Genomic DNA, 13,941 nt, shown 5'->3' on the forward strand with positions numbered 1-13,941 from the left:
CCCCCATATACTATTTTGAACAAACATATACTATAAAATTATTTGTTGTTTATATGAAATGTAAATCTAACTGGGTATCTGTATTTTATCTGGCAACTCTTCCTGGGACACAAAATTACCCAAGTTGAGAACCACTGTTATAGATATTATAATCTCTTCAATGTTTTCAGACAAATGATCTAGGATGAAAGTTATAAATTATCTATTACGATATATCAAGGCCAGGCGTGGTGGCTCCGTCTTTAATCTCAGCACTTTGGGAGGGCAAGGCGGGAGGATGGCTTGAGCTCAGGAGTTCAAGACCAGCCTGGGCAACGTAGTGGGACCTCGTCTATACAAAAACTGTAAAAAGTAGCCAGACATGGTGGTGTGTGCCTGTGGTCCCTGAGTAGCAGGGAGGATCGCTAGAGCCCAGGTGGTTGAGGCTGCAGTGAGCCATGATCACGCCACTGCACTCTACCCTGGGTGACAGAGCGAGACACTGTCTCAAAAAAGAAAAAGTATATGAAGTATAATAAAAATATGCACGTCGTTCAACCCAACAATTCCACTTTTAAATATTTTTCCTACAAAAATATTCATTCAAGAAAGCAGGGCTATGCATAGAACAATGTTAGATTTAGCACTGTTTGTAATGGCAAAAAATTGGAGACAACATAAATGATAATGGTTAAATAAAGCATATTTTTGCATAAAGGATAAAAGTATTCACACTAGGGACTAGGATATAGCCTTAAAAAATGTAAAGTAGTTTTGTGTGTGCTGACATGCAAAGATGCCTATGAGAAATACTTACATTTGTACTATCACAGAAAAAGACTTCCAGGATCTAAGACAAACTTAACTATGCTTATAGTAACAACTAGTGGTGATTACTCTCACTTTTATATTTTTTTGCACTGTTGGATTTTAGAAATAAAAATATACTTACAATACTTAGGTAGTTTAAAAAACAATAAAATTATTTACTTTAAAAAGACTCTTTTTTTCTGTGTTACAGGAAGAGATGAAATAAAAAAGTAAAAAATATAAAAGGCCTTTAGCTTATAAAGACAAAATGGTTAAAAAAAAAGGAGAAAAAAGAAAAGAAAAAAGGCATTTTATTGGGCATCTTGACAAAAACATCAGACTTTTTACATTTTTCAAGGAGAAGAGATTGAAAAACTTGTCCTGAAAGCACCTTCATTTGAAGATTTGACTTTAAAAAAACCCTAAGAAATCCTGATACCATATTGTGTCGCCAGCCCTGCTGCAATGATTGAATTTGAACTATGACCCCAGGCTACCTTACTGACCTTGACTGCAGGTTTTCCCGGTGTATCCTGGAAAGCATCTGCATTTGTTTGGTCCCATGCACTCACCAAACTTGCATCCAGGTTCGCATGTAGCTGTGGAAGGAAAAGATGTCTTGATGATAAAAGAACAGTAGTTAGTGTAGTGAAATGCACGCAAAGCTTTGCTGCGTTCTGTGTGGCAGAGAACTCCATGGAGACATACGGAGGACGATCTGCCTCCCTTTGAATCTGTTTTCACCTTTCAGACACTGGAAAGTATTTTTCTTTTGAATGAGATTACCGCCCCCCCCCACCCCCGCCCACCACACCCCCACCCAATGCATGCAAGTTTAGTGTGACTTTGCTCGGCAATGCCACACTTCCAGTGGTATTCAGTGAAATATAAAGCCTCCCAGACCACAGTCAGCCAGTTTTGCATGCAAACACAAAAGATTTAATAAAATAAGTATAATGTTGGAACTGGAAGAGACTCCAGAGTAGCCCTGGGCAAATGCCAATGTCATTCCCCTTCCTTCTGTCTCTTGCCTCGTTTCATCTCCTCCATATTTTCTCCATTTCTCTTTTAAATGATCAAAATCTTTTTAATGCTGCGCATTATCAGTCAGACTGAACAACCAACAGATTGGAGGCAGGAAGGTGCTACTTCTAGCCCTAAGGATGGGAACTAAAAGCATCATGATAATGAGGATGATGATGGAGGCATGAGAAAGCACGACAAAGGCAGGATTTGTTTTTCTATTTTATTCACTTCTGTATCCCAACTCTTGACACAAAGTAGACAATAAATATTTGTTCAATGAATAAAGTGGTAGGAGAAACAACAGGGGTAGGATGTTATAACCGATTCAGTCGGGGGCAAGAAAACAAATAGTCAAAGATGATGGACAGTTTCATTCCAGCTCACAAGGAGGTTATAAGGAGAAAAAGCAGTAGATAGGAAAAAAGAAAAATGGGAAAGCCCCAAGAGTAGAAAGGGAGAGGATATAATATATGAGAGAGAAAGGAGACTTTCAGGGTATCAAGGATTCTCAGCAGCTTCTGGATACAGTAGGAGCTCAAGAAATAGCCATAATAGGAAAGAATGACTCAGCAATTGCCCAGGAATGGTGCCTACTTCTCCGTCCATCAATTCCCCCTGGCTCATAGTAGGTCCACCTCTAAGAAAGCCTATTCTTAAAGATACCAGCATCTTTCCCTAAACCCCAGATCCTATTTTTTGTTATTATCATCATTCCTCTACCAGTTACCTGGACTCAAAAAATTCAGTTGTCTATTTTTTTTGTCTCTAGACCATTCAGTTGCAATATCCTATTCCTGTTTCTACCACCAACTCATTCATTGAACAACTATCTATCTAGCTAATGGGAACTGCCTTGCCCACAGATACTTGGAAGATGATGCTAAATCCCTCTCTCTCCCTGCTTTCCCCACCACAGCTTGTGATCAGTGCCTCACTGATGCAGGAGTCTAACAGCCTAGTTCCTTGTTCCTTGGCAGGACAAACTCTGGTGCAATTAACGCCCTAGAGGTCCCTGTGGGATCAGGCTGAAGCTAGACTTCCTTTGAAACCATATCTCTGCCTAGCCCCTTCCCCTGCTCCCCCATTCCCTCGCAAATTGCTCCTAAGACACCTTTCAATGGAATATTTGTACAAGAATCTCCCTTTCAGGCTCTGCTCCTAGCAAACTTGATGTCAGACATGACATTAAACTAATAGTCCAAAAGGATAGCTCTGATCATGCCATGCCTTGTACAGAGGTCATCATATAATCTTTGTTCCCTCCTGAATACAGTACAGGTATCATAACCAAGTTAAAACTAGCATGATCTGGCTAGGCATGGTGGCTCACGCCTATAATCCCAGAACTTTAGGAGGCCACGGAGGGTGGATCACTTGAGGTCAGGAGTTTGAGACCAGCCTGGTCAACACAGGGAAACTGCATCTCTACTAAAAATCCAAAAATTAGCCAGGCATGGTGGCGGGCATCTGTAATCCCAGCTACTCGGGAGACTGAGGCAGGAGAATCACTTGAACCCAGGAGGCAGAGGTTGCAGTGAGCTGAGGTCGCACTGCTGCACTCTAGCCTGGGTGACAGAGCAAGACTCTGTCTAGAAAACAAAAAGTAAAAAAAAAAAATAATAAATTCAAACCTAGCCTGATCTGGCCTCCACCTTCTTTTCTAGCTGCACCCCCCACCCCCTGACAAAGGCAACACTGTGGGCAAAAGACATTACTTGCTGTTTTCCAGACCTACCCTTTACTTTCTGCCTTTTCCTACCCCTCCCTAGGATACTCTTCCCTGGGTTTCCAGTAGTTAATATCCTCCCCATTCTTCAAGGATCACCTTGTATGACCCCTTCTTCTAAAAGCCTTTACAGATTCCTCCAGCCACCTATGAATGCCCACTCAACTTTGAGAACTCCACAGAACTTTGACAGGCCCCTCCTGTGCAACTGATCAGTTTTTGTCTTATTAAATAATGAGGCATATATTTGGCTACAGTGCTTGTCTTTCATCCACTACTTGTTTCCAAGTGCCTTTAGGACAGGGACTTAAACGTTCATCATTGTTTCTCCCGTAGCGTTTAATATAGTGTTGTAAACATGTTAAATATTTGAATATTTTTGAATAATGAATAAAGTAATTATTGTGGAACTTTTAACAGGGGAACATTTTATGGCTCTGAACAAGTCATAAGGGAAAAATGCTTCCCCAGCAAAGTTTTTCCACTTTTAGAGACAAAAGAGACAGAATTTAATTTCCAGTGTCTACTTTGTTATGGATATGTACTTGGAGTTGCAACTTTAAATTCAGATATTAGAAAAATAAATCTTTTTTTTTTAAGCCCTGAAGGCCTCTAGTTGTTCCCTGAAAACTGATTTCCAATGTGGTCCAGACAGGAAAGCCCAGCATAAATGCCAAATAGAACATAGGAGAAATGGTGAATAATACCCTTGCTATAAGGTTAAAGCTTTAGTAAGATGTTTTCAATTTACAGTAACTTTGGATCTGTGACTTGAACAGCCAATTGACAGCAAGGGAAATTCAGTTTGTGTTTAAAATGGCCTGAGATTGAAGCATGCTTTAGACAAAGTAAAAGTCTTATTTAGTTCTCCCCCAAACTTCTCTATCTGGAGCTTTTCATCAGGTACTTGTTCACGGACAACTCTGTATTTCATCTCACTAAAGTGGCATACATTTTAAGGGTAATGATATCGAATTGATGAGACCCTGCCTTGGGAGGAGATTTAGACAGGTAGAGGCTGAAAGCTAGAAAGCTCCAGCATACATAGAGGCAGGGCTTCAAGAGGAGTGAAGGGCAAATAGACAGACAGAGGGGAAGGCCTGGGTGGACTGGGACCTCACAGCCTGGGGTCTGGCTCTCCTTGTTGGGGCAGGTTAATGTGTATTCTTATTATCATGCATCCCACAACTCTGGCTTAGAAATCAGAAACCCAGCAATCAGGGAATAACTACCCTGTTATTTGATGCTTCAAGAAACATATGACTTTACCATCAAGAAGGACCATGCAAATTGGATAAAACATGATACACATTTTAGATCTAAAAATCACTGCAATTTAAGACCTGAACATTTGACTGGAGCAGTAGGTGTGCTGACTGTCTCTTCAGCTTGCAAAACTTGCATAGTGAGCATTTTGCTTGAACCCTCTGCACTTGCTGTTTTAACATCTTGCTTTAAATTATTTTATGCCTGTGGTATTATACAGTCCCTGAAAGCATTGAGAATGTGATTGGCTGCATGCGTCATGGCCAAATTGCTCTTATGCAGTTACAGAAAAGCCCTTCCTGAAAGTCAAACCTTGCCTTCATTTATTCACCAGCGACATGCTGGGTCTTACAAGTTTTATGGCAGTAGACACTGATGTTCGTGCAACTGTAAGAGAGATTCTAAATCATGTGTTTCACGTGGTTTTTGCCCCTTTCCACCTGACTGACTTCAAATAAAAATGTGTTATGTTGTGTCTAGAAAAAGAATAAAGCCACATTTAATCCCCCCATCACCTGGTGCTTTAATGAAGAGAAGTTTGTGATAAGAATTATTGGTCCTTCCTGAAGGAATGGTAATTTATGAGGTATTTTCTATGCATGACAGGTAATGAACTCACCCTTTAATGCATAAACTCCTTACCCTCAGAGGTAGGTATTGCTCTCATCATGTTGCAGAGGAGGAAATTGAGCCTTAGCTAGCTTACCTTAGCTAGCTTGCCCAAGATCACCCAGGTCAGTCTGGTTCTCAATGTCCTTGATCGTGACACTATCAATCCAATCAGGATGGGGACCCACTCTTTTAATTGACACAAGTCCCAGGAGGATATTCTAACTTCCTTTATCTAAGTGGGCAATGATGATCTTTGTTTTTGTCTAGTATTTTTATGCTCTTGTCATCTTGTCACAAGCAAACTATGATGACAGAAGGTTTTACATAATATGGAACATGTGGGAACAGTATCAATGTTTTCTATTGTTTTATAGATTTTGGATATTATCAAGTTCTGACCCCACTTATGGTCAATCCAGATATTTTTTAACCAGCCAGAGAGAAGGAGGTTGGGGCAGGAATAGACCAGCAAAAAGAAGGTAGCATTGTTATTCCTAAAATAACTAACATGTTAGTACTTTTATGGGACCTGCAATTGTGTTGTTATCCCATTTAATAGATAAAGAACTTAGGATGAGGCACATGCTACCTACTGAAGGACACAGGGACAGTGAGAGTAGACTCCTGCCCTGAAGGAATACACCCCTGGTGAGACAGTCAGTTAGGAGGAATGTGGATTTTGTTCCACTACACTGCCAGTGTTGGTCGTTATGGAAAGTCATAAAAAAAAAAAAAGGCAAAAACTTTATGCTCATCTCTGCCCTCCCCAACCTCCTTGAAATGGTCAGAGACCTCTCTTGGAGTTCCTAACACATAGTCTGAGAAACAATGTCCAAGGCAAATTATGGTTCCTTGGTTTGCAATGTACAAAAAATCAGCAAAATACTTAAAATCTTTGCATATATGCATGTGTACCTTCAAAACATTTAGAAATTGGCAGTATGGATTTTAAAAATGTGAGTAACAAATCTATAAGCTAAAAGGCGTACTTGTTTTGTGGCTGAAGCCTACTAGTTGGATGATTAATAATTAAAAAGTGTATTTCATTGGAAATCACTTAAACTATAATTAGAGGAGGAATTTACTGGCCTGCTTTTGCCCATCTTAGTTCCTTTAGATTAAAAAGAAAACCAAAAACAAACAACCCAGTCATACTCACTAAGATAATCACAAAAATAATTGACAAGACAGTCTTCTAAAATAAATCATGCCAAGTATGATGGCATCAGCCACATTTTGTCTGGGAAGAGATCTCATAGGAACCCAGACCTTGGTTATTGGTAGTTATGCATGTCCTTGCCTAAGAGATCCACTGGCAATTTTGTGGCAGTTCATGGTGTGACAGATAAAAACCTAAGGGCCCTGATCCAAGTGCAGGGTCTGAGTTTTTACAAAATTACCTTCACAGACTCCCTTGCTGTTTCTTCTCCAGCCGTAGCAGCAGGCTAGTCTAGTTCCATAGTGACAGACCCCAGGCTGATGTGCCGATGCTAACAACCCGTGATGCCTGGCACTGCAGATAAAGAACTATATGTTAGTATTGAGAAAATAGAAAAGACAACAGAAACTCTTCCCTACTACTAAAAGAACCAGAGATGTCAATTACCTGGTTAATTTCAACGAACCCGCAGTAAGTGCTAAATTAGATTTTGAAAACCTGAATTTTGGGGTTGCCAGCCTTCCTCAATAATTAGTTTCAACCATTTCCTTCTTCCCCACGGTTAAAAGAATTTGGTTACATAATCTATAAAACTAGGGCACATGAAGATGTCCAAAATGTATGTTTTTGAACCTTGTAGAGTGCCACTTTTCAGATCTGCTCTGTATACGCACAGCAACTATCCAGTTCTTTGTCTATTTCAGTGACTTTCTGGTCCTGTGGCTTTGTCCCAGACCAGAGCTCTGCACTTTTACCCCACTGGCACCTGGGAACCATTGAATAGACAGGAATCAACACACACTATAGATGATTAAGAGCTGGAAGGGCTCGTTCAGCAAAGCCCTCTCATGTTACAGAGGAGGAAACGCCAGTCCAACGGAGTGGAGTCACATCCCCAGCAGAGCTGGGTGTTGGGAATTCTAGCCCAGGGCTCGTTCCCATTCCACATGACCTCCTGGAAACCCAATTTGCTAAACTGCTTAATTTTAGAGCAGAGATCGGCAAATATTTTCTGTAAAAAGCCAGATGATAAGTATTTTAGGCTTTGTAGGGCCATAAGATATCTGTCCAAGTACAAAAGCAGCCATAGGCAATAGTAAACAGATGGGTATGATTGTGTTCCAATAAAACTTTATTTATGACACTGAAATTTGAATAGCATGTAATTTTCCTGTGTCATGATATAGTATTCTCCTTTTGTTCCATCTTTGAACATTTAAAAATGTAAAAACTGTTCTTTGCTCATGGGCTGTTTACAAAGAGGGATCACCTAGCTTTGGCCCGCAAGCTGTAGCTTGCCTGATCTAGATGCCTGAAAAAGGTGAGCCCCCTGCCCCCTACCAAGTGCCCCCAAGTAGTGCCGCCATGGATGAAGTTCACTGCATGTTTACCTACTTACGGCCCTGGTATTGGACAGGGTTGCTACCAGACTTCGAAGGAAAATACTTGCATTGTATATTTAGTGGAGGGCTGTGATGATTTCCTTACACATATTAAATACACTGTAAAAATGTTTCCTGGGCTCTTTAACAGACAAAGGAATGCACATTTTACCATGTGCTTTCTGCTACAGAACTGAACTTTATGCAAGTTAATAATATGTAAGTCAAAGTCGGGAAGTTTAATAACCTTGTAGATTTCCCTCATGGTCTGCCTCTCCCACAAATTTGATTACTCAGTTAAGAGTTATAAAGATATGGTCTGAGACATTTCATTTACTGAGAGCACCAAATGCAAGGATGATTTTAACATTTACTTTTTCTTGAAGGGGACTTTTTTTCATTTTTTAATGGAATTAATTTTAGGGATTCATAAGTCACTCAAACATTTAGAACAGGGCTTCTCAACTTCTATACAACTGATATTTTGGGCCAGATCATTGTTTGTTGTTGGGAGTTGTCCTGTGCATTGTAGGATATTTAACAATGGTCTTTATCTACAGATGCCAGTAGCACACACCCCTCTAGTTCTGACAATCAAAAATGTCTCCAGACATTGCCAAATGTCTCCTGGAAGGTAAACTTTTCTTTCATTAAGTAGTAGTACTTTAAAGCAAAACATTTATTGTGCACTTGCTATGTTCTAAGTACTGTCTCAGGCACATAGAGTACAGTGATGAAAAGGGCCTGGTCTTTGCACTCTTAAGTTCACAGTCTATTGGAAACATATGCATTCAAGTATAGGATAGCATGCTAAATATTATTAAAATGCTCTGATAAAGAGTTCTGACTAAGAAATAATGCAGCCATTTGTCTAATCTAATTTATATATTCCTAACAATTCTGCAAGGGATACCACAATCTTGACCCAGTCTGCGCCTAATTAACAGTTTCCAAAGAACCTATGATAAACTCCAATATTCTATAGCACAGTAGGGTGATTACAGTTAGCAACAATGTATTGTATATTTCCAAGTAGCTGGAAGAGAGGACGTGAAATGTTACCAACACATAGAAATGGTAAATACTCAAGGTAATTGAGTATTTGATGGATACTCCAAGTACCACAACTGGATCATGATATAGTCTATGCATGTAACACTCACATGTACCCCATAAATATATAAAATATTTTGTATCAGTAAAAAAGAAGAAACTATGGGTGACTAACCATAAAGTATGCTGAGTAAATAAGTGCCAGTCCACATGTATACATATGTAACAAACCTGCACATTGTGCACATGTACCCTAGAACTTAAAGTATAATTTAAAAAAAGGGGGAAAAAAAAGGTATACAATATGCTGTTATAAGAAAAAAAAAAGTGCCAGTCCAAATACAGTGATGCCCTTAATAATTTTTTTATTTTAGTATTTTAAAAATTGAGATATAATTTATATAACATAAAATTCACCATCTTAAACTATACACTTCAGTGGTTTTTAGTATTTTCACTATGTTATGCACTCATCACTTCTGTTTAGTGCCAGAATATTTCCATCACCCCAAAAATAAACCCTATACCTATGATCAGTTAATCTTAACTAACTCCTCCCTTCATCCCCTGGCAACCACAAATCTGCTTTTTGTCTCTGGATTTGCCTATTCCGGATATTTCATATAAATGGAATCACATAATATGTAGCCTTCTGCATCTGGCTTCTTTAACTTAGCATGTTTTCAAGTTTGATTCATGTTGTAGCTTGTAAACAGTACTGTATTTCTTTTTATTGCTGAATAATATTCCATAATATGGATATACCACATTTTATTTATCCACTCATCAGATGATGGACATTTAAGTTGTTTCTACCTTTTGGTCATCATGAATAATGTTGCTATGAACATTGGTGCACAAGTTTTTGTGTGGACATATGTTTTAATTTCTCTTGGGTGTATACCCAGGAGTGGAATCGTTGGGCCATATGGTGCAATGGACAGAATGTTTGTGTCCTCCAAAATTCATATATTGAAACCCTAATCCCAATGTGATGGTATTTGGTGGTGGGGTCTTTGGGAGGTAATTAGGTCATGGGGGTGGAGCCTTTATGAATGGGATTAGTGTGCTAATAAGAAAAGGCTAGAGAGCTTGAGAAGTTGACAGGCTGCAACCCAAAAGAGTGCCCTCACCAGAACCTGACCATGCTGACACCCTGGTCTTAGAATTCCAGCCTTCAGAACTGAGAGAAATACATTTCTATTGTTTATAAGCCACCCAACCTCTGGTAATCTGTTATAGCAGCCTGAACTGACTAAGACACGTGATAGTTGTATGTTTAACTTACTGAAGAACTGCCTGACCGTTTTCCAACATGGCTACATCATTTTACTCCCACCAGCAATATATGAGAGTTCCAATTTCTCCACATCCTCACCAGCACTTATTATTGTTCATTTTTAAAAACTCTAGTCATCCTAATGCTTGAGAAGTAGCATCTTGTTTTGATGTGCATTTCCCTGATGGCTAATGATATTAAGTGTCTTTCATGTGTTTATAGACCATTTATATATCTTCTTTGGATAAATGTCTATTCAGGTCCTTTGCCCATTTTTTAATTGGGTTATTTGTTTTGATGTTTTTAAGATTTGAACACAAGATTGAAATTTGTCGATAAAAACAAGTGTCCCCACACCTTGGTAAAAAAAAAACCCTTCCACATAGATACACAGTAAGTCCATTTCTTAACCACACACGTCTGTGACAAACCTTGATAAAGCACTACAATTTGCTTTCACCTCTTCCTTTAACAACATGAAGCTGATGCCTGGGGGAGCAGAATGGAGAGAGGAACTAACCTTGCCTGGGAAAGAGGAGGAAAATGTCCAGGGTAGGTGACATTTGAGTTGGATTTCAAAAGAAAACATGATGAAAGAAAAGCTGTATAGGGGGAAATTCTGCCTTTGGAATTTTAATTTCATGTTTTTATAAGAAATGTGGGGTTCATTTAATTAGAATTCAATGTAGCAACAAAATCTTAGAGATGATCTGTCAACTTCTTGACTGCAGGTTTGCAAGCAATATGCTCCCCAATCACAATAGGAAGGATCTTACCTATTTCCTGATGCCAAAAAAAAATCAGTATAATCCTCAATAGGGCATTAATATGTATGGAGTATAGTGCTAGGTGCTGAGGATTCACTTATAATCCTGGCATAGAGGGTCTCCTACTCATGAACTTTTAGTCAAGGGGTTCAGGGTAACAGAGGCACTCAATATATTCAGTCTATTACAGAAGCTTAAATCAAAGAAACATAATCCAGTCTAAGGGGTCCCAGATGTTCCCTTTGAAGGTGCAAACTTTAAATTAGACTTAAGACAAACAGGGTTCAACCACATAAAGTGAAAGAATATTACAGGCAAAGGGAATAGAATGAGTGCAGACTAAGAGGTAAAAGACAGCATGCTTGTGCTTGAGGAATGAGTAGATGACCAGAGGATTAGAATAAAGGCAGGGAGAAGTAAGCTTGCGAAAGATGAGCCCCAAGAGGTGGGCAGAGGCTACATCACAGAGGGTCTTGTGAATCAAGTTAGGGCTTTGGGTTTTACATCTCAATGGCAATAGAACAGCATTGAAGGGTTTTAAGTAGGAATGTTATTTGATAAGGTTTTTCTTTTGAAAAATATTACCACGAAGCAGTCTGGAAGATAGACTGGAGGGAGACAGAACAGAAGAAAAGATACCAGTTGGCTCAGAAGACAGATTCTGGTTGCTTGGACTGCAGCAGTAGCAGTGGAGGTAAGGAGAAATGAATGGCATCAAAGTGGGACCGAAAGATTTGGTAATGGATTAGAGTCAATTCATTCATTCAACAAGTATTTATTGAGTGCCTATAATGTATCAGACACTGGGCTAGTTTCCAGAAGTTCATCAGCAAACAAAAGGGAAATAAGATTTCTGTCCTTGTGGAGCTTATATCCTAGTCGATTGGATATAGAGTGTCAGAGGGATGCACCATTGAGTAGCCTGTATTTCTGGAATGAGGAATACAGGTGGAGGAACATGTTCAGGAACAGGATAGATGATGAATTCTCTTTGGCACATGCTGATTTTGAGTACTCATTAGACAGACAACCTAGAAGAGATGTTGAGTAGGATGTTGGATATTTGGGTGAAGAGTTCAGGAAGCAGAACTATATTTGGGAATCATCTGCAGGTAGATGGTAACTGATTCTACAGAAGTGGATGCAGTGTAAGAAAAGAAGGAGGCTTAGGGCACAGTCCCAAGGACACTAGCATGTAAGAGATGGACCAAAGAGCAGGAGGGTCCAGAAAGAGGCCCAGGCAATGCTCAGAGGAACACCAGGTTAGTACATTGTCAGGAAAGCCAAATGAGGAGAGTTTTTCTAGTAAAAGAGTGAGATCAACTCTGAATGTTGAGAGGCTGCATAACATGTTGGTCAGGACTATGGTCTCCTTCCTGGATTTGAATTCTGGCTCTACTATATATTAACTCTGACCTTCAGCGAGTTACTTTCTCTTTCTATGCATTAGCTATCTCTTTTCTAAAACAGGGAAAACAACAGTATTTACCTTAAGGGTATTCGTGATAATGAAATCATTAAATATATGAAAAGGGCTTTGAATGGTGACTAACACAGTAAATGCTCCCTAATTGATTGCTTTTATTATTAGTAGTAGTAGGATTATTATCATCAGATGTGTTGACCTTCAGAGGAGAGCCATGTTTCCCACAGAAGGACCTGCCTTAGTATCCCTGCCATGCTCAGTCATTGGTGGGAGCAGCCTGTGGGAGTTGCAGCCTCACTTAAAAGTGGTGCTGGATTTCCAAGAGTAGAGTAGTTGGGACCCTGGGTCAATTATGCTCCCTGCAGTTGGATGTCTGCGAGGCGCATCCTCATAGCTGCCACAGGTTCCATGTGACTTTTCTTTTTTATGTTTGTAGGAATAAATTTTCACTGTAAGGGGAGATTATCATAGAATTTCACCTTAAAGAAAGTTACCTTAGATATCATCTGGTTCCAACCTATCATTTTGTGCATGAAGAAACTAAGGCCAAGAAAAACTGAGGATTTCATTGGTATTAGAAGTCAGAGGGGAACACACTTCACCAAACTATTCACCTACTCATTTATCCATTTGTCTACCCAAAATTTATTAAGTAACTACACACATCAGACACTGTACTAGGCACTGAGACTATAGGAGGTATATGAGAGAAGCCCCATTATACTCCAACATATGACCCTACCATAGGGGCAAGTTCTCAGGAGCTAGGGGGAGATATGAAAGTTAGCACATTGGGATGGTAGGTGAGTGGTGTTCTGGAGGAAATGGGGCTCAATATGAATGGAACTTTGCCTGGAGAAGTGGGAGGAGGCTGTGTGGTGGGGAAGGTTTTCCAGGCAGAAAAAATAGCCTGTGCCAAGGACAGCACCGTTAAGAACATGAGGAGTTGGTGGCCTCAAAATTTGAGTGTAGATCATGGTGTGTGTTAGAAGCAGAGGAGTCAGAAGGGCAGCAGGGGAATGGTGGGATTAAGAAGGAGCAGGGAAACAGCAGGGGGTCTAAAGAAAAAGGCCTGTGTCCCTCCTGCAGGCTCCAGACAGTGACAGGTGGATTTTAAGCGGTTGGAAATATCAAAAATTTTGTAATACACAAAACAGCCTCCTTAGAAATAGGATGAGCTCACTAAGCTTGAACAAGATTTCTGAAACAGTTAGATGTGAAATCACACGAAACCAAATTGAAATTTGTTGAAATCTGATATTTTTAAAAAGCCTAATCAGAAACCAGCCGAGAGTGCTTGGTACAGGTGGTCAAACCCACTTCATATGTACCAGTCAAAGTAAATTACTTGGGATTGCAAAGAATACTGCCCAGGATTAACTAACAGGAGAAAGTTACCAAAAGATAAAATTCATATACTGTTTACACATTACCACAACTATCCAGAGAAATCCTC

General features: G+C 39.7%; 1 protein-coding gene across 4 annotated transcripts in view; it reads right to left on the reverse strand.

Annotated features, from left to right (window-relative positions):
* The window catches only part of LOC105478140 (EGF like domain multiple 6), a 64,975-nt gene that overhangs the window by 38,143 nt on the left and 12,891 nt on the right, over positions 1-13,941 (reverse strand). For all 4 annotated transcript variants that reach the window (XM_011735146.2, XM_011735145.2, XM_011735148.3 and 1 more), the window contains exons 2-3: positions 6,820-6,932; positions 1,296-1,388 (exon numbers count right to left, since the gene is read on the reverse strand). In XM_011735146.2, the coding sequence (XP_011733448.1) occupies positions 1,296-1,388; positions 6,820-6,932 (206 nt within the window). The remainder of the gene's footprint in view (positions 1-1,295; positions 1,389-6,819; positions 6,933-13,941) is intronic.

The sequence above is a fragment of the Macaca nemestrina genome, chromosome X, assembly GCF_043159975.1.
Source record: "Macaca nemestrina isolate mMacNem1 chromosome X, mMacNem.hap1, whole genome shotgun sequence".
Classification (NCBI taxonomy): Eukaryota; Metazoa; Chordata; class Mammalia; order Primates; family Cercopithecidae; genus Macaca; species Macaca nemestrina.